This window comes from Nothobranchius furzeri, chromosome 19 (assembly GCF_043380555.1).
Source record: "Nothobranchius furzeri strain GRZ-AD chromosome 19, NfurGRZ-RIMD1, whole genome shotgun sequence".
Lineage (NCBI taxonomy): Eukaryota > Metazoa > Chordata > Actinopteri > Cyprinodontiformes > Nothobranchiidae > Nothobranchius > Nothobranchius furzeri.
In genome coordinates, this window is record NC_091759.1 from 1,596,002 (window position 1) to 1,621,528 (window position 25,527).

A 25,527-nucleotide genomic window follows, 5' to 3' on the forward strand; every position below is an offset into this window, starting at 1 on the left:
GTTTTACACAAGTTAAAAAAAATTATATATATAAATCACATCGCCCTGTTTTTTCACCGTAAATTTGGTTGCCTAGCGACTGGATGCTGACGTAATCGGTCCCGGCGCGACCCTGCTGCTCCGTCTTTGATTGGAGGGAAACCCCGTGGATGAGCGGGAGAGATCATCAGCTGAGCAGAGCAGGGGTACATTTTTCGACACAACACCGGACCATCAGGAGCGACACCGTTTAACGACACTCGCAGGTAACACGCTTTTCACAGCTTTTCACAGTCGATGTGTATTTTGGTAAATTAGCGTCGCGTGCTTCGGGGCAAGCTATTTATTGTTTGCCGCCGCGTTCTGGCTCCGTAGGTGGAAATCATTGATGCTACCGTTGCTCAGTCAGTCATTGTTCGGCGCGTTCTGAATGGGTAGCTCAAGTTGCTGCACCTCAGCCTATCTGTTCGCGGATTTACCGTTTTTAAATGCAGCCTTTACGTGTTGTAAACTGGTTTTGGGACAACGAAACGTGTGCTTAATATCCGCAAAGCCTACAGCTCCGTTGTTTCCAGGAAGCGAAAAAGGGCGTTCACTGTGAATCGAAGTAAGCTAGGTTGGTTTTTTGGACACCGTTATCATTTTGTCCACCCTTCCGAGGCGTCGTTTAGCTTTATTCATTTGATTAGAGAGGATGTGACATTATAATCGGTATAGGAAGGCCGTAGAAAGGCGTGTATTCTCTCCGGACACCGTACTGGTTCTGTGGGCAGGTGTGTGTGAAGGGGAACTGGGTGGGCGACATTCCTCAGAAGGGCGCAGGTGTGTGTGTGCGCGTGCTGGGAACTCTGACTTACTGTACAGGACTGGGGATTCTTATTGTTTGTTTATTTTTTACAAACTGACCCTGATTTTAAAAAACAGTCGGACAGCTCCCATTAGACATCCAATAATAAGCTTTTTAATTTAATTGCTTAGCCTTGCCCCGCATGTTCTATAATTAGAATTCAAATTTAAGCTATATTAAGCTCATTATTTACTTATTCTTCGCTTACTGTTGATCATTCTTTGAATGTATTTCATCATTTTACAGAGTCTAGTTCTTCCTTATTGTATTTAAACAAAAGGGCAGCGTTTTGTTCCCACGTTGATTTTTTTTAATCAATGTGCCATGTAACTATCATTCAGCACAGTGTGTTTTACATTAACATTTCAGTGGCATGTTTATTCCAAAGATGGTCATCAAATGTCTCGGATCTACACCTTTGTACACACTGAAATGTTGACTTTTGGTTATATCCATCCTAATTCTAGATCCGCAGCCCCGATACTTACATGTGACGGGCAGGGAAAGCTTTAATCTAGTGTATGTAAACAGTGCTTTGTGCTCTAATCAAATAAAGTCAGAGTTAACCTTTGCTCACCTTAAAGCAATAGTTTAGATCTCTGGAAGTGGATTCTGTGGGAATGAGTTTATTACCTGCTGTATATTGCTCTTTGAATGGCATTAATATGTGGAAACGGGTCTAAATAAACACTAGCTAGTCATAATGGGGCCTTAAACAATCCCGAACTAGAAAAATAATCTTAGCAGTTTATTCTAATGGTTTGTGGCTACTGAAGTTAGCTCAAAAGCTAATTTCTGCAGTAAAATCACAAAGTATTAAAATTATAGTGGTGGTTAAGCTTATAAACTATCAAATTGCTGTTAAGAATAATCTGAAGGATGCATTTTTTTACCTATCTTATGGTTTTATTGTAGTTTTATATTTTAATTGCATCCTGTATATTCTTTACTACTTTATTTTTGCTGTTCAGTGCTTTATAAATAAAATTATTAGCTTTTTTCCCTTTCTCCAAACTGAGGCTGTTCCCTGCAATAGCTAAAATGCTATTTGCGCACACGTGTTTCACAGAAACACTTTAAATGGTAAAACTATGTTTTTAAAACATCTTGATTGTTTTATTTATTTTTTATTGGTGCTTGTCTGTCTGCTACTTCTGACCTTTGAGTTGTATTCTCTGATTTCTTTCTGTGCCACAAAAATAAATCTCACCAAATTTATAACACATGAAAAAAAATACCCATTTGTATTTATACATTTTACAATTAGAACTTAATTTTAAGATTTTATTCTACTTAATATCACTGATATAAATAATGTTTGTCACAGGAAGTAGGTTGTTTTAAAATCGGTCTTTCCTCCCTTCGGTTCCCACAGAAGCCATGGCAGACAAGGCGGAGCTGGTACAGAAGGCCAAACTGGCTGAGCAGGCTGAGCGCTATGACGACATGGCGGCAGCCATGAAGGCCGTCACGGAGGAGGGCTCAGAGCTCAACAACGAGGAGCGCAACCTGCTCTCAGTCGCCTACAAGAATGTGGTGGGGGCCCGGCGGTCCTCGTGGAGGGTCGTGTCCAGCATAGAGGCGAAAACGGACAGCTCCAAGACCCCGCTGACCAAGGAGTACAGAGAGAAGATTGAGGCAGAGCTGAACGACATCTGCAAGGAAGTTCTGGTAAGTAGCGTGGTTCTGGAGTCTTTCCAGAGATGGATGTAAACGTTTGTGCTGCTGCTACCTATTAATATGGTTAATAAAACTTTCATGTAACAGATATAAAACATCTTTTGGTGTGTTAACCCTCGATCAAACTGAATAATTTACCTCCAAACGAACAGGAACAAGGTGGTTGTGTTGCTGATCCGCGTGAAGCTTTGTGTTTTTTTGGGAAATTTTGGGCAAACATTAACAAAAAATGCATTAAATGCTCACTGAATGAATTTTTCTTTTTAAAATGTGTGACCTGGAGGCATACCGGTGATGATAAATTACAGGAACATCAAGTAGAGAGCAATGGAAGCTGGCTTTAACCCTTTGATGCTTGAATTATTAAATATTCAACCATGATTTTTTTAAACAATTTTTTTCATCCATCTTTAGGTGTGAATGAAACAAATGTCATATTTACATATTTTTTGTAACATTTAATTTACAAATAATTTATTACATGTCTACCTCAGTGGACAGCGTGCATTCTGAACATGAAATATGTTGGCTTGACTTACTGAAGTCCAAATGGAGGGACTTACATGCAATAAAGTCTTCAGCAGCAGTGCTTAATAGTAAAAATAAATAACAATTTTGAGTACCTGTCCACTGTAGTGACCATTATGCATCAAAGGGTTAAAATAAAACGGTTAAATTAGTATTAGTGATGAACGCCAGCCCGTCTTTAGTTGACCCGTAACGCTGATCAAAGCTGCATCTCTCACCTGCAGGACCTTCTTGACAAGCATCTCATTCCCAAAGCCACGCCCGCTGACAGTAAAGTCTTCTATCTGAAGATGAAGGGAGACTACTACCGCTACCTGGCCGAGGTGGCGACTGAAGACAGCAAGGAGGGTGAGGAAAGGCACTTTTCTTATCCTGGAAGAACGTAGGTTCATGAAAATGGAAAAGAAAATATTCTGATGTGTAGCTTGTGTTCCTGATGAGGAGTTCTGTATGTCACATAAAACATAAAGAAACTTGACTTGTTTCAGGTGTTTCTTGCCAGAATACTGACATCCTCTTCGTCCTTGACCTACAACTGCCAGTAGTGCAGGCAGGCACAGGCTGCTGCTGCGTTGTTATGGCAACAGGAGCAGCACCAGGGTGTTGGCTGATTATTTGCAACAGCAACAGCTTTGAGTTTCTTTGGTGGCGGCGGGACCCCCCCCCCCCCCCTCCCCTAATATACTTAATTATAGATGGAATTTTTCAGCAGCAGCTTGATTTTATGTTTCTTCCTGAAACATTGGTAGTGATGTTTCATCTCCATTGAAAATCCATACCAAACCCCCTTTGGGTGGTTGGAGGCCGTGTTCAGTCACTGATCTATAATTCTGCAATCTGGCCTTTTCCTGTTGTGAACCATTGGTGGGCGTTTCCCACTGAGATGCATCTGAAACGCGTTCTCATCAATTTGTCCCACAGCGCCCGTTGTTTCCGGGGAGATTTGATCATTTCTGGGCCTCGTTAAAGGTTAGGTTCACTGGCAGACATGTGATGCTCGTTAGTTTGGAGATACGATCAGTCACGCTGAGTTTTACATGCAGGCAGGACGTGAAAATGGTGAATAGCTGATTTGTTTTTCAGCCAGAAGAGAGCAGAACGCGTCTTGGCTAGTAAAAGCTAACAGTTAGCGTTAGCAACACACAAAATAGTGGAACTCCTGTTACTTGTCGAGATGAAACGTCAACGTTGCAGAGCAAATGTTGTAAATGGAAGAGTCATGTTGCTGTTGGCCAATAAGAAGAGAGATGTCTGAATTTTATGAATACTAATAAGTAAATCTCCAAATCCTGTCGTTTTCCTCACCCACTCCCTGGCTGACTTCTATTTCCTGAAACAAGAGCGCCAGAGCCATGTCTCCACAGAAAACGACTCGCAAGGCATTCATTCACTGCAGATTTATTGAAACAAATGAGTGTGTGCCCATTTTAAAGCTGAACATGCAGATTTTATATTTTGTTGAAGCATCTAACTCCTAGCCTGGCAAGCCAGACTAAATAAATGTATTATTTAGTCTGGCCATGCTCCATTGACGGCTCTCGGTTGTGGGGCGGGTTCTACCGTTGTCTTTCAAATGATCTCTGCATTCCACTGGACAATGAATGTGACATACTCTTGTTTCACTCTGTTGCATCATCCCACCCACCAGGCATATAGAGTGCCCTGATTGGCCCACAAAGCAGATAAAGCTCTGTGATCTGTTCACTAAGCAGATAGAGCACTATGATTGGCCCACCATTATGGACCAATCACAGCTCTTTGTGTTTGAAACCCCTCTAGAGAGCTGTGATTGGCTAGCCAGAGTCCTGGTAGGAGCTGCTGAGGTTCCAATGGAGCATGCCTAGACCATTCTTTGCAAAGCAAGAATTTGGTCTAGTTCATTAGGCTATCTAACTCCGGCTTTGTGTAACGCCCGCGAATCACCGCTAATGGCCGCCATTAGAGCAGATTGTTTTCCAGTGGCGTGCTTGAACGTCCCAGAGAAGTAGTGTCGTACCGCTTTTATAACGGTGCACGTTGTCTCTTCTTTTTTTGCACTATGCTTCCAGATCGAGCCAGACAGGAAGTGAAACGCAGGAATAGTGTAGAATATCCAGCAAATTTCAAAATAAAAGATGCTTAACTATAAAAAAAACTCTACCCATGACACCTCCTTTGTTTAGGTAAAAAGAACAGAATATAAATTAGAAGATTAAGATGAATGCTGCTCTCTTTCTCCTTGCTTGTTTTCACGTGAATTGGCAAGATCACGCGTGATCTTGCGTTTCTACAGTGATGATGTGATTTCATGGGTCCAGCTGCTGCGCGTCTGAAACCCTCGGTAGGAAGTGAGTAGGAAGCTCGAGAGGTAGTTAGGCCCAAGTTGGGCAAACTTGGACACGTTTGTTTGGATGCAATTCTTTCTGCATGCTGATTAGGGATGCACCGATACCGATATCGGCAAAAGTTAACCGGTACCAATGCAGTTGCTTGGAAATGGCTTCACTGTAACTTGTCATTTCTGTTCACCTAATATTTTAGTTCTGTGATGATTTCTATTCATATATTTAACTTTTTATCTACCTCACTGTCTTTTCCTGTTGAAAGCAGAGAAGAAGATAAAATCTGTATTCCAAATGATTGCTTTTTTTGTGTGGTAGAAGTATCGGTATTGGTAATCGGTATCGGCAAGTACTCGGATCCAAGTATCGGTATCGTATCGGTTTGGAAAAAAGTGGTATCGTTGCATCCCTATTGGGTTTTATTTGGTTTCATTAATGGAAGTAGATATTTACTGACGTGATTCTGATGCCCCCTAATATCAGCAACACAAAGATTTTGCACAATAAAACTGAGACAAAACTTTTATTTCTTTGCAAAGATATAATTTTTCACTGATTTGTTCTTGTTTGATCACAAAGCCATCATCAGCAGCTCACAAGAGGCCTACCAGAACGCGTTGGACATCAGCATTAAAGAAATGCAGCCCACACATCCTATTCGTCTCGGCCTCGCTCTCAACTTCTCCGTCTTCTACTACGAGATCGTCAACTCGCCTGATAAGGCCTGCCAACTGGCTAAATCGGTAGGAACATCTGCATGGTCCTGTTTGTACTATGTGTGTATTTTATAATCATTGTTTTTGTTTGGAATTGCAAACGCCACCAGAACTCCGAGTGAAGCTCTAAAAATCGCCTCCTAGTTGTCAGTTTTTACTTTCACTCATAAAATTCTCAAATAGCCAGTTTCGCTGTTAACCTTTTTCTTCAACGGGAAGAAACGTTCCAGGAGTTTCCCCTCCATTGTTCTACAAAACTGACTGACGCTCACACAAACCGAGGGGGGGATGTGGAAGTGTGTCGACTCTGGTGCTCGTCACTCAAAGTGCCTGCAGCGCTTCTGATCAGCCATTAAAAACGGCTCAGATTAAAGGAAACGATACGAAGACCATTTATTTATTTAATTTTAGTCTCCGTTATGCTTTAAACCAGCTGACTTACTGGTGCCCAGTTTTCTCTCATTTCTTCTTAAGCTATTACAGTCGTAATGTTAGATTTCGTTATCGTCTAATTCAGTTTATTTTAAAATTAAAGCCATTCTGATGGTCTGTTTCGATTTAGTTTGTTTGAATTCAAAAGTATGTATAGACTTCACTGTCGGTTTTTACAGAATAAAACTGGTTAGAAAAAGAGCATTTTAAGAAGATTTTATTTGTGCTGAAACGACAAACGTCTCACCATAAATCATAATTATCAGCTAACCTTTAACTTTGTTTTCTTTTGTAATTAATATTTAGTCATTTGCTGAACAATGCAACCACATTATTTTCTTATTAAACATGAGGTTATTCCATATGAGCAGACACAGCATTAGCTGTCCTATGCTAACGGGTGCTAGTAATGCTAATATTTTATCACAGCAGGCTTTTTAGGCGTCCGGCTAGTAAGCCAGCTGGATGCAGGCGTATGCTAAAGCAGCAACAACATACCAGACGGAAGAAATGAAAAAGAAACGCTGTAATAAAAGCATTGGCTTATTGACAGACACGGCCTTAGCTGTCTAATGCTAACAGTCGTTAATAATGCTAATGTTTTACCACAGCAGGCAGTTCAGGTGGCTAGCTAGCAAGCCGGCTGGGTATGGTGGCATGCTAAAGCAGCAACCAGATAACGATTTCAAGAAATACAAAATTATTTAACCAGACTTGCAGTAAAAAGGGTGTTTTAGGAGCGGTGTGTAAACCCGGTGAGGTTAGGGTTATTAGCTCGAAGCTGGAGGAAATCATGAGTCAGATTCATCTGTAACATTAATTTGTTTCAAACTCTGTGTCTGAGTGTCGTATCTCAACCAACCTAGGCACAAACAACCCTTAAACGTGCAGTTTTTTACAGATAATTTCTCATTTAGCTGATCGTCGACACGTTTAAATCCCTCATGTCTTACTGCCAACCCCTAGTTTATATCGTTCAGCTACCTTACTTGTGAAATAGTGTATTAAGTATACACAGTAAGTTTTATGACCAAACTACAGTGCCGTGGTCCTGTTTAATCACACACGCACTTTTATTCCTGTTATAACTTCCTGTTTTAAGACTGAGAGCCTAAACAGGCTGGACTTTCAGCGCAGAGCTTCACTTTCCAACAACAAAAATAGGCAGAGATGTTATCTTACTGTGTTTTGTGGGGTCTACTGGTTGCAACAGCACAGCTGAGCGTGTCTCCGTCTCCTCCAGGCTTTCGACGAAGCCATCGGTATGCTGGACTCCCTCAACAGCGACTCCTACAAAGACAGCACCTTGATCATGCAGCTGCTTCGCGACAATCTGACGGTGAGTGTCTCAACTTTTATCGTTGATGAACGCTTTCTCTGTACGCTAAATGCCAAATCCTCTGCTTCTTTGCAGCTGTGGATGTCCGATGCTCAGGGAGAAGGTGAGGGAGAGGGCGAGGGAGAAGCCGAGGAGACGGAGCAGGCTGCTGAGAAGAACTGAACTTCAGAAAACGGAGACAAAAAAACACATTTTTTTTACCTCTCACCAGCCTAAGTTGTGTGTGTGGGTGTGTGTGCACATACATGCAGTTTACACTTCACTCACAGTGTGTAAAGTACCGTATGTGTGTGCAGATACATTGAAGTGTGCGAGTGTGTGCGCGTAACTGTTTGAGCACCTCAACAGAAAAGAATGGAATAGATTAGATTTTCGTTTTGAACATGCCTCATTGTGTGACTCGTTAATTTTATTTTATTATTATTATTATTATTTTGGTCTGCTTTGGTTCAGATGAGATCCCTCCTTTAGCTCCGCCCCCTGCTGTTTAACATTATTCAGTGTAGCAAAACTGCTGCCGATGCAGGAAAAAGAACAAGGAAACCTCTTTAATCGTCTCTCTGGAGAATTTGTACGTTTTTACTTGAACTGAACCTTTGCAACACTTTGGTCCAGAAATCGTCTTTGACCGTAAAAAAAAGTTACCACTGCAGTTCGATTCCTCTAAATGTCGCCAACGTCTGACTGTAGCGGTGATTGTTGAAGGTATTACCTTGGTGAAGATCTCTCTCCATAGTGCTCGTCTGCATCCCGCCCTGTTGGTGTTCCGTGTAGCAGGTAGTGTTTTGGTACACGTGTCATGATTCTACGTGTTTTCAGAAAATCATGTTTTTGTGCAAATGACCATTTTCACTTTGGTTGATCTGTTATTATATTCCACGATAAAATGTGTAGACTAATTTCCTGCAGTTTTGAGAACCGTTTATGGTATAGACGATATTTAACGCGAACAACATGGTTGGGAAAATAATGGCTTGATACTGTAACTTTTTGATATTTTATCTTTTCAGCGGTGCAGAGGATACTTTTTTGCCATGTGCTTTGATGTGGCTTTCTACTCTTTTTCTATTCAGGTATTTTTTGTATTTTGTTTTTGTGTTTTATTCCCTTTGACTTTTGCATTGACTCCTAGAATGTATGTGATTCTCAGTACGGTGCGAGGGTTGGGACATTCTTGGAAACGGACTATTTCTTTGTTAGGATTAACTTAACTTGGTGGTTTAGAGTAACATTTAACTGTTTTCTTTGAAAGTGCGCCATGAACAGATGATCTAAATCTGTGCTTACATGTAAAGGGATTATCAACGTAACTTAGTAGAAAGCTTCATTAAAGCCATGTCTCTGTCATAAAATAGTGCCAGTTTCTTCTTACAGTATCTTGGTTTTTAAAACGTTGGGATACAGGATTCAGAAGTTGCAAGTTATGCTTTGAGTCCATTATTTGGTTATGTACTTTCATGTAAGTGGAAATAAAATTATTAAACTGAGCAGGGCTTCTTTCGTGTTTTTTGGAACGCACGATAGGTTTTGCAACATGTGGCGTTTGGTTCTAATCTGGACCAGCTGGGTAAAATGATGCACCTGCATGGGTTTAAATTAAGATTTGTTTATCTGTGGACTGAGGAATTTAAATTCTGCAATAATCTGGGTTTGGTCCTTGAAAAAAATGCAGGCTTTGCACCATCGACATACATATATGGACAATGGGTTTCCATAGTCTCCAATAACACGTTTTTGTACTAAAATGGGAGGTGGCCACCACCGCCATTTTGACGGTGTCACAGGTTCTGTCAAGCCCAGACAATTCCAAAAAAAGGGAAGAGGTGGAGCTGAGGATGGGGCTGTAAGGCTGGGATCAACTTAACACCTGTCAAACTAGCTACAAGCTAACCCAAAGCTAACGCGGAGGTGGGAGCTAAGTTAACGGAGGTAGCAACCTAGCTACAACCGGAGTTAACTGTGCACAACACCAGAGCTTCTGAGTCAGAGATACGCCGGGCTGACCGCTGGGTAAAACCGGGTGGAACACAGAGGTCTCTGAGACCTCCACAAGCCGGCAGCCGCACAGCAGACAAGCGCCGCTGCGATCTGAGATGCGCAGAGCTGCCGCTGGGGAGAACTGGGTGGAAAGGTTTCCATCCCAGAGCTGCACAAGCCGACAGCCCGCGCAGCAGACAGAGATGCGCCGAGCTGCGGGGAGGAGAGAACCGGGTGGAACACAGAGGTCTCCCAAGAGCTCCACAAGCCGATAGTGGAAACCCAGCTCCACCAACGTGTTATATTACAACCCATTTTCTAAAGTGCAGCATTATGTTAAATGCACTGGGTTTTACCCTATTACATTTAAATTTCATGGTTAAACAGTACATGTTAAAATCTAAGCTCAGCTCGGCAGTGACCTAAAATACATAAATATAATTTTACTTACCGAAAAAAATGGAGACTCCTTGGGTGCTCTATTAGTGCAATTAATACCACAGCAAGTCATTTTGTCCAACAATTGCACAAAAAATATCCAAAAAAGAACGCACAAACACAGAGACTCAAAATCCCGGAGCAGAGCCAGACCGAGGCTCTACTGAGGCCTTTCCACAGAGCTAGCTCTGTGGTCATGTGGATCTGATGCTCATTAATTATACAGAATTTTAGGCTTTTAATACACTTAAACAGAAGAGTGAGAAAAAAATTCACCCCCCTCAGAGTTGTCATGAGTGTAAACTAGATCTATTAAACTTAAAACATGTTTTGGCACCAGGCTGTAAACATGTTTATTTCTGCTGTGAAATTGTTATTTTTAACATGGGAGTCAATGAGGATTTGCTCACTTCTGACACCAGCCCCCAGCGGATGAGGGTGGAACTGCAATTTTTGGTACTTCCGGGATTGCTTCAATTTTAGAGCTGCATTGTGGGGGCTTGCTTTGCACTAACGCTGCTGCCATCTACTGGTGGTGACTGAACATTGTGATGCACAAAATATACCAAAAATGTTCCCAACATAAATGAAATGCACAAAGGTCACACTGGGGGGGGGGGGGGGGGGGTGTCTGGTTCCTATCTCCAGCGGTCAATGGGCAATCACGCAGGGTACACCCTGGACAGAGAACCAGTCCATCGCAGTTAATTCTGGTCTGTTTCATTTAATTTAGATCACGTGCTCGCTTATTTGTTTTTTCACTTTCTGTGCAGGTTTTGCTAGTCACATGCAAAATTTCTACAGTGAAATACACATAAAATAATCTGTCTCATTCATGTTGGAAGGAGGATTACATTGAAATGAATTTCCTTCTCAGCTGGATGAGGCATTATCAGTGTTTCTCCTTTAAAATGGCAAAAGAGAGATGTACTCTTTGTTTACAATCTGTTAGCCTGTGAGGTTGCAGTTTGCCCCACCTGATGCTGCAGCACCAGCATTTTAAATTGAACATAATTCAACCCAGGTGTTACTTCATGTAACCCTAAGAAGCCGTGGCATCTTTTTGTTTCACTTTAATATTGGGTAAAGGAGGCTAGATGCTAATGTTGAGCTAACAATGCAAACAGTGAATTGGCAATAGATGGTCAGCTCTAAAACAGATCCCATGCTACTTTTTCAATTATCAATAACTCAAATCAGAATCAGAAAAACTTTATTTATCCCCGAGGGGCAATTAAAAAAATAACAGCAGAGCAGCATGACGTTGGACATACAAACATTGAATAAATAGGCAATAAGGAAGTAATAAAGCAGCAAGAAGACGGATAAAACAGTAAAATATGCACACACAAAAAACAACACTGAGTAAGTGAATAAAGTGTCGTCTGTATAAAAGTTAAATATATGGAGAGCCCAAGAAGAGGGTTTATCGGGGGATGGTCTTATCTTATCTGCTGGAGTTAAAGAGCAGAATGGCTTTGGGGACAAAGGTGGTTCTCCTCCTCTCAGTCTTGCAGGAAATGCAGCGTAGGCGTCGCCCAGAGGGGAGCCATTGAAATGCGGGGTGAAGAATGTGAGAGGGGTTGTGGAGGATTTTGGCTGCCTGTCTCAGGGCTTGTTGATAGAAAACCTGAGCAAGAGTTCTGACAGGCAGGCCAACGATTTTGGAGCACACTGATGCAGTGTGCTGCAGTCTGTTCCTGTTCTGGAGGCTAAGGGAGTAGAACCAGCAAGTGATGGAGAAGGTCATGATGCTTTCCAGGAAGGCACAGTAAAAAGTCATCATGACTGAGGAGCTGACTCCAAAGGAGTTGAGCTTCCTAAGGAGATATAACCGTTGGTGGCACTTCCTGAGAATCTCCTCTGTGTTAGCAGAGAATTTCAGGAGGTTGTCAAAGGTGGTTCCCAGATACTTGTACTCCTCCACTACCTCCACTGGGTTCCCATGGATAATGGTGGTTACTGAAGCAGCCGGATCCCTCTGCCTCCTGCAGAAGGTCACCACCATATCTTTGGTTTTGCTGACCAAATGACAATGAAATGCACTTATCCACTTAACTGTGTATGACTTGTCATCTAGAATCTTCTCGTGCTGATCTGTAGCTAGCAACAGCCATGAAACTCAAGTACGGGAGTGAGAAAGTGAGTCTTTGTTTGGAAAATTGGCTGCAGTAACTCAATTTGACCACAGGATGTCACCCTAACTTCCTTCTTACATTATACTTTAAATATCAAAGAAAACCTAGTCAATACAATATTTTTTAAATTTAGTTTTAAAAATAGCTATCCAAACCAACCTGGTCCTAATAGTAGAACTCTATGATTAAACAATAAAGACAAAATAGAAATTATCCCTGTCGTTAAAGCCTCTGCTAACCAGGACTGCCCCCCAAAAAACATTGTATTGGTTCTTAAGACTTTGGGGAAATTATTCCATGAAGTGATGAGACATAGGTGGAACTTTTTGTGTGTCTCTGTACATTTACATTTCACAAAAAAATCAGACATGGTGGCAGTAGTGTGATAGTCTGGAGCTGCTTAAGCAGGACTTAAGCAGAAATCATCCAGGTCCTAAACCTAAACAGCATGCTGTTTAGGACCTGGATGACTTCTGCTCTGCATCAGCGGTTCTGAAGAATGCCTGACCCTTGACCTTAAACTGGTCTATCATGGTGGCAACCCCTCCAGTGTGCCCCGTATGCAAATATTTAGTTATTAAGACATGAATAGTTCCCAGGATTCTCTGAAGCTGTTTGTGAAAAACGTGTGTGATAATTCTATCCACCACATTCCAGATCACGTAGACAAAAGGGGTTTTTCATCACAGTGCGTGTCTTTAACAGTGCGTTTGTCATTTCATCATCATGCGTACACTTGTGGTCAACGCCCCCTTGTTGGCGTTTTAGAACATTCTGAAAGGCCATTGGCCCATTTTCGCGACGTAATCAGAAGTATATAAACTCACGTGCTCCCCTCCACTTCCTTCCCTTCGACCCCGGCTGTCGGTGCGGTGTGAGTGCGTGTGTGCTCTGAGCTCGCTCGGCACACATTCTAAAAAAAAAAAAAATAACAAAAAAAAATTTAAAATATTAAAAAAGCCAAAAAATCTTTTCCTCCCTCCCTTTTTTTGTTGAAACAAGTCCGTAAAGCAGGAGCAGACACGGGAGGAGGAGTAAACGGTAACGTAGAAGAAACAAGCTAACCTACCGAACGAGCAGTTTTTCCGTCAGTCCCGTTCACAAGCAGGGCCGCGTAACGTTAGTCTCGGTTTTTGTGCGTCAGCTTCGAGTGTGCTTTAACTCTGACGGAAGTCGTGTCACTCTATAGAGTCCTTCTCTTTCCCAACGCGAACACTGACAAGCCAACGGTCGCGTTACTATCAGTAATCTGCCCTCACGTGACGCCAGTGTTCGTTAGGAAACCCGAGACGTTATCAACTTTTCCAGCAACTCTAGCTTCGTTCGGTGCACAGCAAGCGAGAGAAGATGAACCCCAGCGCCCCCTCCTACCCCATGGCCTCCCTTTACGTCGGGGACCTGCACCAGGATGTGACCGAAGCCATGCTGTATGAGAAATTCAGCCCAGCCGGAGCTATTCTCTCGATCCGGGTCTGTAGGGACATGATCACCCGGCGTTCCCTCGGATACGCCTATGTTAACTTCCAACAGCCAGTGGACGGTGAGTAAATGTGCTGAAATACCAACAATAAGACCGTTTTAAGCAAGAGCCGGGTGTCTCCGCTACATGTGACTGCGGCGGACATGCTATTGGTGTTCGTGTGAACCTCCCCAGCAGGGGCGTAGCAAGAAAAACCTCGGCCCAGTCCCCTTCGTCAGTCATGTAGCAGTTTATGTCCTAACTACCAAGAAAGCCTCATTTTATCTTTTCTTTTCAGACAACGCCCCAACTGAAGGCTAAATAATCCCCTCCAAATGCTTTACCAATGTTTTTGTGGAAAAACAGACATTTCTGTTTATCAGTATCATGTAGAAGGAAAAACACTGCTTAATGTTTAATAGCAAAGTAAAAGTGATCCAAACACAAGTCTGCCTCTGCCCTTTTGCTGTCTTGGGCGTGCTTTTTACACTTACTCATTGAAGTCTTGTGCACTAATTGTGTAACAACTTAAACTTTGTACAGTTGTTCATATTTAGTCTGTTTACATGTTTAGCTAATGGTTTAACTAATCATTACATTTTTTGTGCCACTTAGACCCTTCTGAAGTATCCGCTAGCCTCTAAAGTCCCCCATTAGTGATTTATTAGCCATTTTAAACTGTTTCTGTGTAAAAGTTATAAATATTTACTAATTGTTGTAGACGGCTTCTTAAATAGACTCTGTCTGGTGAAATATCGTTTAAATCCACGAAGAGCTGCCGTCTTAAAACTGCAATGGCAAATTTAGAAAACAAATTGGCTTAAAACATTTTTTCATGCCTTTTAACGTTATAACATAGCTATAAATATATTGTGGAGATGGAAAATAACAATAATAAAGGGGTTCCCTGCCTTTGTGTAAAAAAAACTCAGCCAATAACGATTGTCTGGTTGTTTGTCTCATCGAACATCTGCACGTCTCTGGGTCCTTCGTTTGTTACACACTCGTGTATTTAGCAGCATAACACCACTGCTGTGAGGTTCTCCACTCAATAATTTATTTAATTTGATTAATTTAACTTATATTTTATGAGGATAGAAACAGCTTGAGATGTGGCATCTCATTTTCGAGCGGGTCCTCAGCTCATACAACAAAATAGCAGATAAGACAGTAGAGTAAATTACATAAACACAACACGATCACAAATTCAAACAAAAAGAGAGGGGGGGGGGGGATAAGTCCTGCCAAGCTATGGCGCACCAATAATATTAGCTAGGGTCATCTTGAGTAAATATAACAGTATGAGCAGAAGAAGAAGAAAATATCATTTCTATAGCAGACCCAGTATACACATGCAGACGTGCCCAAATTAAGCAGTGACTGCAAAACAATCACAAATGGGCATTAAATGCTCATAAATAAAAATTCTAAATAAACAAATTGAAGAAATGAACCTCAAGTTTGAAGGTAACTTATTCCAGTCACAAGGAGCTTTAACACAGAAGGCATGTCGCCCCACTTCTTTACTAATCTGGGAAATAACAAATGACAGCTGATCAGATCATAATTAAAACCCAGAAATACATCTGTAGTCTAACTCTACATCATTAGATCGAGTATAATGCTCTGGGATGACGGGAACTAACAAAACTTTCAGATAAGATGGAAGATCATAATGAATACATTTAAAAATAAAAAGCAACCAAGGAAATTATGTTTTATAATATTTATATTATATTATAATATCAATGGAGAAACAGCTGGCTGCTACCACTTAAGCTTTAGGACAAACCACCAGAGTCCCAAAAAGAAAAACACCATTTAAAGTCACAAACATAAAAGATGTTTGGGGCTAGAAAACAAATTCTGGTGTTTAGTGCCATCTCGTTTGCTCTTGCATCACGGGTTTCCAGTTCCGGCAGAAGCGTCTAATGGAATGTACACAAGGGGAGGGGTGAGTGTTCTGTGCCGCGTTTACGTTCAAAATCTCGCTTGTTTGTAGATTCGCCAAAACGGCTTTACCCTCCAGAGACCAGAGCATTTGCTCTGTCCATTCAAAATTTTCCATCTATTTGGGATTATTTTGGGAAAAATCCTTTTCAACAGTTCAAAATCCTGAAAATGAAATGTTAAAGCAGTTTGACCTAAAGTAGATGATGAGAAATTAGGTTTATTAAATCGAAGCTTACCTGTCCTAAATAATAGATCTGAGAGAAACGGAACAGAATTTTATAGTGCAGGATGCTTACATCTGCATATGTGAATGCATGGTCTCATACGGTTGAAACGACTCCAATCTCAGTATTCACACAGTTACACGTATATTAGCTCATCAGCTGTTCAGGACCCTTAACACGTGTAAGACAGTGTTTATAACTTGTATAGAAACTCTTAAAGTCCCTTTAACATATGACATCACAACTTTAACTTATGATATCACAACTTTTAACACATGACATCACCAGATTAGGACTAAGATAACTCCTGTTACACCTGAGAGTTTAAATGTATAAACTGAGCTTGTTTCCCTTCAGCCGAGAGAGCTTTGGACACCATGAACTTCGACGTGATCAAGGGCCAGCCTGTTCGCATCATGTGGTCGCAGCGTGATCCGTCACTGAGGAAAAGCGGAGTGGGAAATATTTTCATCAAAAACCTCGACAAGTCTATCGACAACAAGGCACTTTATGACACCTTCTCTGCTTTTGGCAACATCCTGTCATGCAAGGTGGAGTACTATCTGCTGTGTTACCTCCTCGTGGCTTAAATGACCCTGTGCTGCTATCTGGTCTCTAACGGAGCCAGAGATCACGACTTTATGTAGTTTGTGTTAAGACAAACTAGAAGCTACATTAGCTATTAGCTCTAGATCTTAACCACACCTTTTACTTGGCCTCCCCAGCCATTTCCCGGGCCTTGATGTAAGCTGTTATTTTAGCAGTTTATTCTGCCCAAACAAAGACGTGGTTCTATTTCAGGTTCTGGTGCCAAACCAGAAGTGGAACTCCTCTGGTGGAACATGGAGCATTTGTCATTGTCTGTCGTTTGCATGTGAATGCTTCCCGGCGTCGCTGAAAGTTCTCCTGTCATTAACAAAGAGTTTCAGGCTAAAAATGTCACTAATGAAACGAGATGCTGCATCACAGCTGTAACAAAAGGGTTCTGCTTTAGTGGATGTCAGGTGTGTGTGTGTGTGTGTTAAAGCAGCACGTGTGTGTTCTCTGTCCTAGGTGGTTTGTGATGAAAATGGGTCTAAAGGCTACGGTTTTGTGCATTTTGAGACTCATGAGGCCGCTGAACGAGCCATCGAAAAAATGAATGGCATGCTGCTCAATGACAGGAAAGTGTAAGTGAATGTTTGCTAACGAGAAGACACTAACACCTGTTTATGATGAGTAGAATGTTATAAATTCTGCCATTTCTGTGATTTATCTTTTTAATTTAATCTGTGGAGGATTTAGCTAAATGTTTTTGCCGCAGGTTTGTGGGTCGCTTCAAATCCCGCAAAGAGCGCGAGGCAGAGCTGGGCGCCCGGGCCAAAGAGTTCACTAATGTCTACATCAAAAACTTTGGTGACGACATGGACGACGAGAAGCTGAGAGAAGTTTTTAGCAAATACGGTGAGTCTGATGGTCCATATTCCCACCTGCAAGTGTCTGGAAGCGAGCCTGTAATGGTGCTGGTGTGTTGGCCGGTTAGGGAACGCCCTGAGCATTCGGGTCATGACTGATGACAGCGGAAAGTCCAGAGGGTTCGGCTTCGTCAGCTTTGAACGGCACGAGGACGCCCAGAGAGTAAGACACCAGTTGATTGTTTAGCTTCTTTTATTTAGTAACCACAGCAGCGTGATTACTAATAGTGTTCATCAATGTTTATTATTTCAGGCGGTGGATGAAATGAACGGGAAGGATCTGAATGGTAAGCCCATCTACGTCGGCCGAGCCCAGAAGAAGGTGGAGCGGCAGACGGAGCTGAAGCGTAAATTTGAGCAAATGAAACAAGACCGCATGACTCGTTACCAGGTCGGTTTTCTCTGCAAACATCCGAGGTTTTTCTGTTGAAGGTGATCCAACGACCGCAGCTTTGTCAAATTCAGTGCTCCCTCTGTGGGTCGCACTGGCCAAAATGGCTGCCACACTAACTCTGTGGTTTATGGGCCCCACGCTTCTGAACCGTGAGCCGTGGGGATAAATTTGTTCCACAGACAATTAAACATTTAAAGATTTCAGCATTGAAGGGTCTGACCTTTTGTTTACAAACAAACCTGCATCTGTTCTTGTGTTTACGTTTAGGGGGTCAACCTGTATGTGAAGAACCTTGATGACGGGATCGATGACGAACGCCTGCGAAAGGAGTTTTCACCGTTTGGCACCATAACCAGTGCTAAGGTGGGACATCTGTCCTCTGGTTGGAAGACACGGACTCAAAGAATAGTCACTAACAGGTTTATGTGACTCTGTTCCTTTAGGTGATGACGGAAGGCGGGCACAGCAAAGGCTTTGGTTTTGTCTGCTTCTCGTCTCCAGAAGAGGCCACCAAAGCCGTGACGGAGATGAACGGACGCATCGTCGCCACCAAGCCTCTGTATGTGGCTCTGGCCCAGAGGAAGGAGGAGCGGCAGGCTCACCTGACCAACCAGTACATGCAGCGCATGGCCAGCGTGCGTGCGGTGCCAAATCCCGTCATTAACCCGTACCAGCCCGCCCCGCCCTCTGGCTACTTCATGGCGGCGATACCTCAGGCTCAGAACCGAACTTCGTACTATTCGGCTGCTGGCCAGATGACTCCGCTGCGCCCGAGTCCACGCTGGACTACCCAGGGCGTCCGCCCTCAGCGTGAGTGTGGCTCACGCAGCAGAACCTTTAGTTTTATTAACAAATGATTAAACTGGTGTTTTTGTGCTCTCAGACTTCCAGAACATGTCGGGTGGCATGCGTCCCTCAGCACCGCGTCCCCAGAGCTTCAGCACGATGCGTCCCACCTCCCAGGCCCCCCGCATGATGTCCACCCAGCGTGTCGGTCAGTCAGTCTTCTTAAACACAGAAACTCCATCAGCAGAGCTGTTTGTGTTCACCGCGCTGCTTCTCTGGCTCTTCTTTAGCCTCTCAGGCTGTGGTTCCCCGACCAGCTGCTGCCACAGCCGCCGCTCCGGTTCGTGGAGTACCGCAGTACAAGTACTCAGCAGGGGTCCGCAATCCTCAGCAGCACCTCAGCACTCAGCCACAAGTCCCCCTGCAGCAGGTAGGGCTGCCAGGACCTCCAGTCTCTTCTCCCAAGACGCCTCAGGAGGTTTTGGACATTTGCTAATAATAATTATGCTTCCTTGTCCTCTCCTTCAGCCGGCTGTCCACGTTCAGGGACAGGAGCCTCTGACTGCCTCCATGCTGGCCTCCGCTCCCCTGCAGGAACAGAAACAGATGCTGGGTAGGACTTCCTAACATGTCCTTGTGGCTGTCCCAATGATCTTAGGGCGTCCATTAGGTCTTGTTCTGAATCTTGTCCTTCTTGTAGGTGAGCGCCTGTTTCCGCTGATCCAGAACATGCATCCCAGCCTGGCAGGAAAGATCACAGGAATGCTGCTGGAGATCGACAACTCCGAGCTGCTCCACATGTTGGAGTCTCCAGAGTCTCTCCGCTCAAAGGTTCATAACCACTTTCTCAGAGTGGTGCACGGGAATGTGATGGTGGCATGTGATTGATTTTAACAGTCTACCTGTCCAGGTGGATGAGGCCGTGGCTGTGCTGCAGGCCCACCAGGCCAAGGAGGCCGTCCAGAAGACTGTCACCAACTCTACCGGTGTCCCAGGCATCTGAGCCCAAGGTAGGAGTTTCAGCCATTTTTAGGTGTTTGTGTGTAAAACAAACAAAAGGTGTTTTATTTTTATTTTTACACTAACGTGTTTTCCCTTCACAGGAAACGGGAACCTCGAGGGGGAGAAAAGACTTGAAAAAGTAAAAAAAAAAAAAAAAAAAAAAGAAAAATCTAAATACGCAAAACAAAGTAAAAAGATGTTGAATAATTAAAAAAAAGAGGAAAATATGGGAACAAGTTTTCAACCAGGCTTAAAATAAACACAGCTGGTTTGGTTTGAGTTAAAGACAAAATACACAAAAAAGAGAAAAAATATATAAATAAAAAGTTTGGGTTTTAGGAGAAATCTGACACAGAATGGGATTGAAAGTGTTCCTCTGTATTTTATCCCTTTTTATTGTTTGAATGTTTGAGCTGCTGAAGGCTCTTATTGTGAAATTTCCCTTAATCTTTGCTCGCTTGAATAAAAGTTCTACTGGTTCTGCTGGTCTCTTCTGCATCACCTCCCAGCTTAAACACACGATTCACAGCTAATAAAGGACATTTGAAGAAAAAATGAATTCCAACAAAATCAAACTGTTTAGTTAGTAATTACATTTATTTAATAAATTAGTGAAGCAGCTCTTCAACACAAGGTTGCCACGGCGACTGCAGTCATGCTGGTTATTTGCGATGGCGCTGGTGCTGGTGCGAGCGCTGGGCCTGCTCTGCTATCTTACTGAAGAGGTTGTCCATCTTCCTCTGGAAGTCCTCCATCACAGGCCGGGCCTGGCTCTGGAAGTTGGAGGCAGCAGCCTTCATCTGTTCCTGGAGCTGAAGAAACTCTTGCTGCTTATTACCCAAGAAGTTCCTGTGATGAAGAAAAAAAAAATCAAATGTTTCCCTAAACCGACCATAAAACTGATTTAATATCATTTATTGATATTAAAGTGTGAAAAACGAAATATTCAGATTATTTTAACTGAACTTTTCCCAGGATGAATCATTTGATTATAAATTTATCCCCACAGTAGAAAGTAGACTTGAAGATTACTCACTGCACTTCCATTGGAACATCTATGCTGAACGTTTCTTTCCTTTTGGCCTTTGAATCCGAAATGCCTGCAGAGCTCACTGTAACAAAAATAGTTAAAGGTGAGCAAGTTGGAATATTTTCCTAGGTAACGAATGTTCCTGATCATGACTACCTTGTGTCAGAGCGAGGGAGAAGACTGCCGCAATCAGGACAAACTTCATGGCTGCTGACTGGATAAGACCTCTAAAAAGGAAAAATAATTCAGAATATGCATCAAAAATAAATTATTTAATAATGGATTTGTACGTTTTTAGAAGCCCCACCCTGTCAAAATCTCTTATTTGTAAACTTTGACATATGTAACTTCTGGTAAATGTTAGCAAGTGATTTTTATATTTTACCCACAAAAATGCTTTTTAAAATGTTCAAACACAACGTTGTTTTATTTCATTTTAGATCAGACATAATTTAACTCATGTTTATTTATTTACCAGCTTTTAAACTTGTTTTCGTGTGAGTAGATGGTGTATATACTGCCACCTACTGGCAGACAATGGAATGACAGGTTAACAAAAAGCATATACTCGTGCAAAAAAGTAAACGTTACACTTTGCAAAAAAATAAAAATAAATCCTTTCCGTGATTAATGCATGAAAGGGTTGATTTGCTCCAAGATGTTTAAATTTACATTATATATATATATATATATATATATATATATATATATATATATATATATATATATAATGATGAGTAAAAAAAATGTCTAATCTGCTTTTAAAATTCTCTGCTCCAATATGCTTCTAAAAGTCTGTATTTCCAAAATAAATACTCTTGAAATCTTTATTTTAGGAAACAATTTTTGAAATCACGTACAAAAAATCCCAAAATATATTATAATCTTATGAACCCAGATGGATTTAAAAATGCATAAAAATAACAAAATGTGATGAAAAAAGGAGACTCACCTGTTGGTTCTGCAGGATGTCTGGACCAGATGGTGCCTTCAAGCAGAACCCTCACACCTCTTATAGCCCAAGGTGGCTATGCATCTCTGTTGTCATGGCAACTTGATTGGATAAAAAAAAGATAAAATGTTCTTTTTCAGCAGGATACTCACAGTGCGGCACAAACTGAGTCCTCGTATCAGCTCCAGTAAGTAATCGTCATTTTAGCATGCAGATTAAATTAGACACCAAATAATCTGAGGCATCCAGACCATGTTTACAGGAACTTCTGCTACTTGTGATTTGATAATGCACGACTGACAGCATATCTGATGATTCTGCATCTATGTTCTGTTCTGATTTGTGACGTTTGGCTCAAAAAGTTTTATATTATCACACGTCCGTTAATATTGATATATTCCGGTTAGGCGAGCGTTTTTATCAACATTAAAACATAAGAAGTCTTCTTCTGGGAGTTCTTTATTAGAATTCCTCATTTTAGTGAAAAACATTAAAAGTATTTCAGTGAGTTCAGATTTTGATCAAGTTTTGTAAAAGTTTGTCATTTATTTGTATTATCAAAGAGAAAAAAGATAGTTTTAACATTAAAAGAACTAAAAGCTCATGAGTGTTACACTCTTTAAAATTCAAGTCAAAATAAAGAAACTGAGTTATAAAATCAGTTATTTAAAGAGACGATGTGTATTTTTTACTGTCAATCTTTTGAAATATTCATAGAAACGTTTAAAATAAATAAATAAAATGAAGAAATCTCAAATTACATGCAGACATAGCTACAACATACATGATTATTTAGCGTTTAAACTGAAGTACAACATGTGTGTGATTCAGGGCGCAAGGTAAAGCAGACCAGAAAATAACTTAATAGCCTTTAAGAGCTAGACAGGAAAACAGTGTAAAACATTTCAAAATAAAAGTCTACTGCAGCAATGCAATGTCTTATCTATGTAGATAACATCTATGTGTGTGACCTGACGGCTTATCTTCTACCAGTATCTATTGAGAATTGCAGCGGTGTTTTTCTTCATGGACACGATCTCCTTTTTCTCCTTTTTGCTTTAACAGCAGATGAAGTTTTGATGTGGTAATCTCACAAGTCCAGCGAGGAGGCGTCGCTCCCAGTGTGGGTTCATGCGCCTAGACTCTATCGTACCATTAGCCTTTTGCATTTTAAACAATTTTCAGATTTACTGGAACTTAAATTTTTTTAAGTTAAGTCAAGTCAACTTTATTTATAAAGTACTTTACAACAGCACAAAAGCTGACCCAAGTGCTTAAAGAGCAAGTCACTCCAAATCAACTTTTTTTTTTTTGCTGATAAACTATATAAATGAGTGTCTGATCGTAATGCAGACACGTGTAGTCAATAATTCGGCACTTTAGTGCATCTTAGTTAAATTTTAAATATTCTGCCTAAAACTGTCAGTGTTGCACCGTCGTCAGGATCCACTGATTTCCCTCTTTCCTGTTCACTCTCTCTCTTTCTTAACATTTTTTTAATCACAATTTGTCTATTTTAGCTCATTTTAAATATATTTTTGAACATTTTCTAAATGCTTTTTTATATTTTTAAATTTTTTTGTTTTTGTGAAGCGCCTCGTAATTTTTATCTTGAGAGGCGCTTTAGAAATGATATTTTCTTCTTCTTCTTCTTCAGGTAAAAACTCAGCACTGCATTTGAATTTAAGGCCCTGTCCACACGTAGCCGGGGATCTGCCAAAACGTAGATATTTTACTACGTTTTGGCCTCTCATCCACACGAAAACGGAGTTTTTTCACATGAAAACGGATCTTTTTAAAAACTCCGGCCAAAGTGAAGATCTGCGTTTTCTCCGTTTTGGGTGTCTGCGTGTGGACAGACGAAACGGGAGTTTTAAGTTCCACAACGTCACTTTCCGCGACAAATAATGCTGACATCACGTGTGCGACCTAGCCGACAGCATGAATGTCCTCAGAGCTGCGCTCGCTTTATCAATTGTCCAAGCGCTTTTTGCTTGTTTGTTTTTGCAAGCGGAATTACTGCTCCTTGCGGAAGACCACAGACGAAGGACGAGGTTAAAAACGGGGGAAGTACTGCCGCCTACAGGTCTGGCATGTCCTTAACGTATTTATCCGGGTACGTGTGGACAGAGTTTTTTTTTAAAACGAGGTGGTGTGGATGCAAGTTTTTGGAGGGGCGGATATTCGTTTTTAAAAAAACCCGGCTACGTGTGGACTAGGCCTAAATCTGCCGTCGCTATTGGCTAAGAGGTACACTATGATGTTAGATGGTACAGTATGATGTCACAATGTCATGAGTGTGTATTTGTTAGCGGCTCCACCCTCTCGGTCTGCTAGGCAACAGCATTTTTCAAACAGGACGTGGGAGTTGAGTAAGAATCTGGTAGGGGGTGACTTGCTCTTTAACAAGCCAAAAAGTATCTATTAAAGTATCTGCAGCTACAGCCTGCTGGGGAGACAAAAACACTGTTTTTCAAAAGCAGTTAAGGGTCAGACAACATCGCTCCGAGGGCCACATGTGGCCCCAAGCCCGTTTTGGATGTTCCTGCCATAAATTATTCACCCTTTTTTCCTCAGGCCAAAGGTTGAGCAGCAGCTGAGGCCTGTAGAGTCTACAAGGTGAACTTGGTAGGACGTCTTCTTCAATAGTTCCCTCTTTTTATTTAATTTAATCTCATTTTCAAAGAAAAACTTTGCATTTGGATCCAAATCTGTAATAAGGGAGCATAAACGACTCAAGCTGCCAGAGACATAAACATCCTGAGCTTCTATTCATCTGCGGCTGAAGCCTGAGCTGGAGTTTCAAGATTCTGATGTCACTTTAATCCAAACCAGATGTGGGAGCATGTTTTCAACTCGACATTGTTCTCTGTTTCCACCGTGGGCTCACCACCAAACCTGAGTGTTTGTGGAAATGCTTGTGAATTCGCTTTAAGGTTTGGATGTTTCATTTTGCTGTGAAGAGCTGCAGGATCAGAAAAAGCGGAGAAAGAAGGACGCTGATACTTTGACTGATTGTTAAATCTTCCTGTAAACTGTGCCAGTGTCAAATAAACAATAAGAAGCCAAATGAAACCTTGTTTTTGAAGATTTGCTCAAATCTGTTTGTGACTTGCTTCAAACCCACGACATAAACCAGAGTGAGATGTGTCCAAATATTAAACTAATCAGTAAAAACAATAATTTATTTATGTTAAAACATCAATATTTTCTTTTAATGCTCAAATAAAACTATAATAACGTCATAAAAACTCAGTAAAGGTCGAAATTCACCCTCAAAATAAATGTTTTAAAGCTTTTCTTTAAACGTTTTGGGGTAAATTGTACAAAGAGTCATTTAAATTACATGTAAATTCAATTCACATTCATTTAAGTAGTAACAGAAACCCACAGTGATGTATAGTATGCACTTTTTGTACTTGGAATTGTTGTTTCTGCATTTCATAATAAAAATCTTAAGATTTTCCCTGCGTCTTGCAATGTTCTATTATATATATATATATATATATATATATATATATATATATATATACATACACACACACACACACACACACACACACACACACACAGAAGAAGGTCTCATTTCCTCTTCAAGTCTTTGTTCGGCCAAAGTAGGTGGTCCACATGCTGAATTCCATCCAGCTTCTAATTTTATTCCATCTTCACACCTTTAAATGCAGACATTATCTGTTTATCCAACCTTGTTATCATTTAAACTGTTTATTTTTTTATGTTTAATCACGTTTTTTAGCAGCAGAGCAGAAGCTGTGGTCTCTCTGTAGCTGTTGCTGCCAGAGAACAGAGGAAGCTCAGATTTCTTGCCCAGATATTCCCGAATTTCCACTGCTGCGTTCATGTCCTGCAAAAAACGTAGG

At 41.4% G+C, this 25,527-nt stretch overlaps 3 protein-coding genes and 1 non-coding gene across 5 annotated transcripts; 3 read left to right on the plus strand and 1 right to left on the minus strand.

The window, feature by feature from the left end:
• Positions 1-110: 110 nt before the first annotated feature.
• On the plus strand, positions 111-9,329 carry LOC139064255 (14-3-3 protein beta/alpha-B-like). 2 transcript variants are annotated; one of them, XM_070547427.1, is made up of 6 exons: positions 111-245; positions 2,202-2,497; positions 3,259-3,382; positions 5,935-6,098; positions 7,747-7,842; positions 7,918-9,329. In XM_070547427.1, exons 2-6 carry the CDS (start codon positions 2,207-2,209, stop codon positions 8,002-8,004), a joined length of 762 nt encoding a protein of 253 aa, XP_070403528.1. In that variant the 5' UTR covers positions 111-245; positions 2,202-2,206; the 3' UTR covers positions 8,005-9,329. The 2 variants fall into 2 exon arrangements, with proteins under 2 accessions (XP_070403528.1, XP_070403529.1); XM_070547428.1 differs by lacking the exon at positions 111-245 and adding an exon at positions 413-586.
• A 3,927-nt stretch (positions 9,330-13,256) lies between these two features.
• On the plus strand, positions 13,257-20,147 carry LOC139064253 (polyadenylate-binding protein 1A-like). The gene is made up of 14 exons (XM_070547419.1): positions 13,257-13,935; positions 16,389-16,582; positions 17,085-17,200; positions 17,335-17,474; positions 17,554-17,648; positions 17,739-17,876; positions 18,147-18,242; positions 18,323-18,689; positions 18,763-18,873; positions 18,956-19,095; positions 19,194-19,278; positions 19,366-19,496; positions 19,576-19,675; positions 19,769-20,147. The coding sequence occupies exons 1-13, from the start codon at positions 13,743-13,745 to the stop codon at positions 19,666-19,668; spliced, it is 1,899 nt and encodes a 632-aa protein (XP_070403520.1). The 5' UTR covers positions 13,257-13,742; the 3' UTR covers positions 19,669-19,675; positions 19,769-20,147.
• Positions 17,931-18,064, plus strand: LOC139064323 (small nucleolar RNA SNORA5). Its single transcript, XR_011517391.1, has one exon. It is a non-coding gene; the product is annotated as a small nucleolar RNA SNORA5 (small nucleolar RNA).
• Positions 19,811-21,741, minus strand: LOC139064256 (type-4 ice-structuring protein-like). Its single transcript, XM_070547429.1, has 4 exons — positions 21,650-21,741; positions 20,854-20,924; positions 20,704-20,779; positions 19,811-20,516 (listed from the first exon to the last, which is right to left on the minus strand). The coding sequence occupies exons 2-4, from the start codon at positions 20,900-20,902 to the stop codon at positions 20,330-20,332; spliced, it is 312 nt and encodes a 103-aa protein (XP_070403530.1). The 5' UTR covers positions 20,903-20,924; positions 21,650-21,741; the 3' UTR covers positions 19,811-20,329.
• Positions 21,742-25,527: the final 3,786 nt, after the last annotated feature.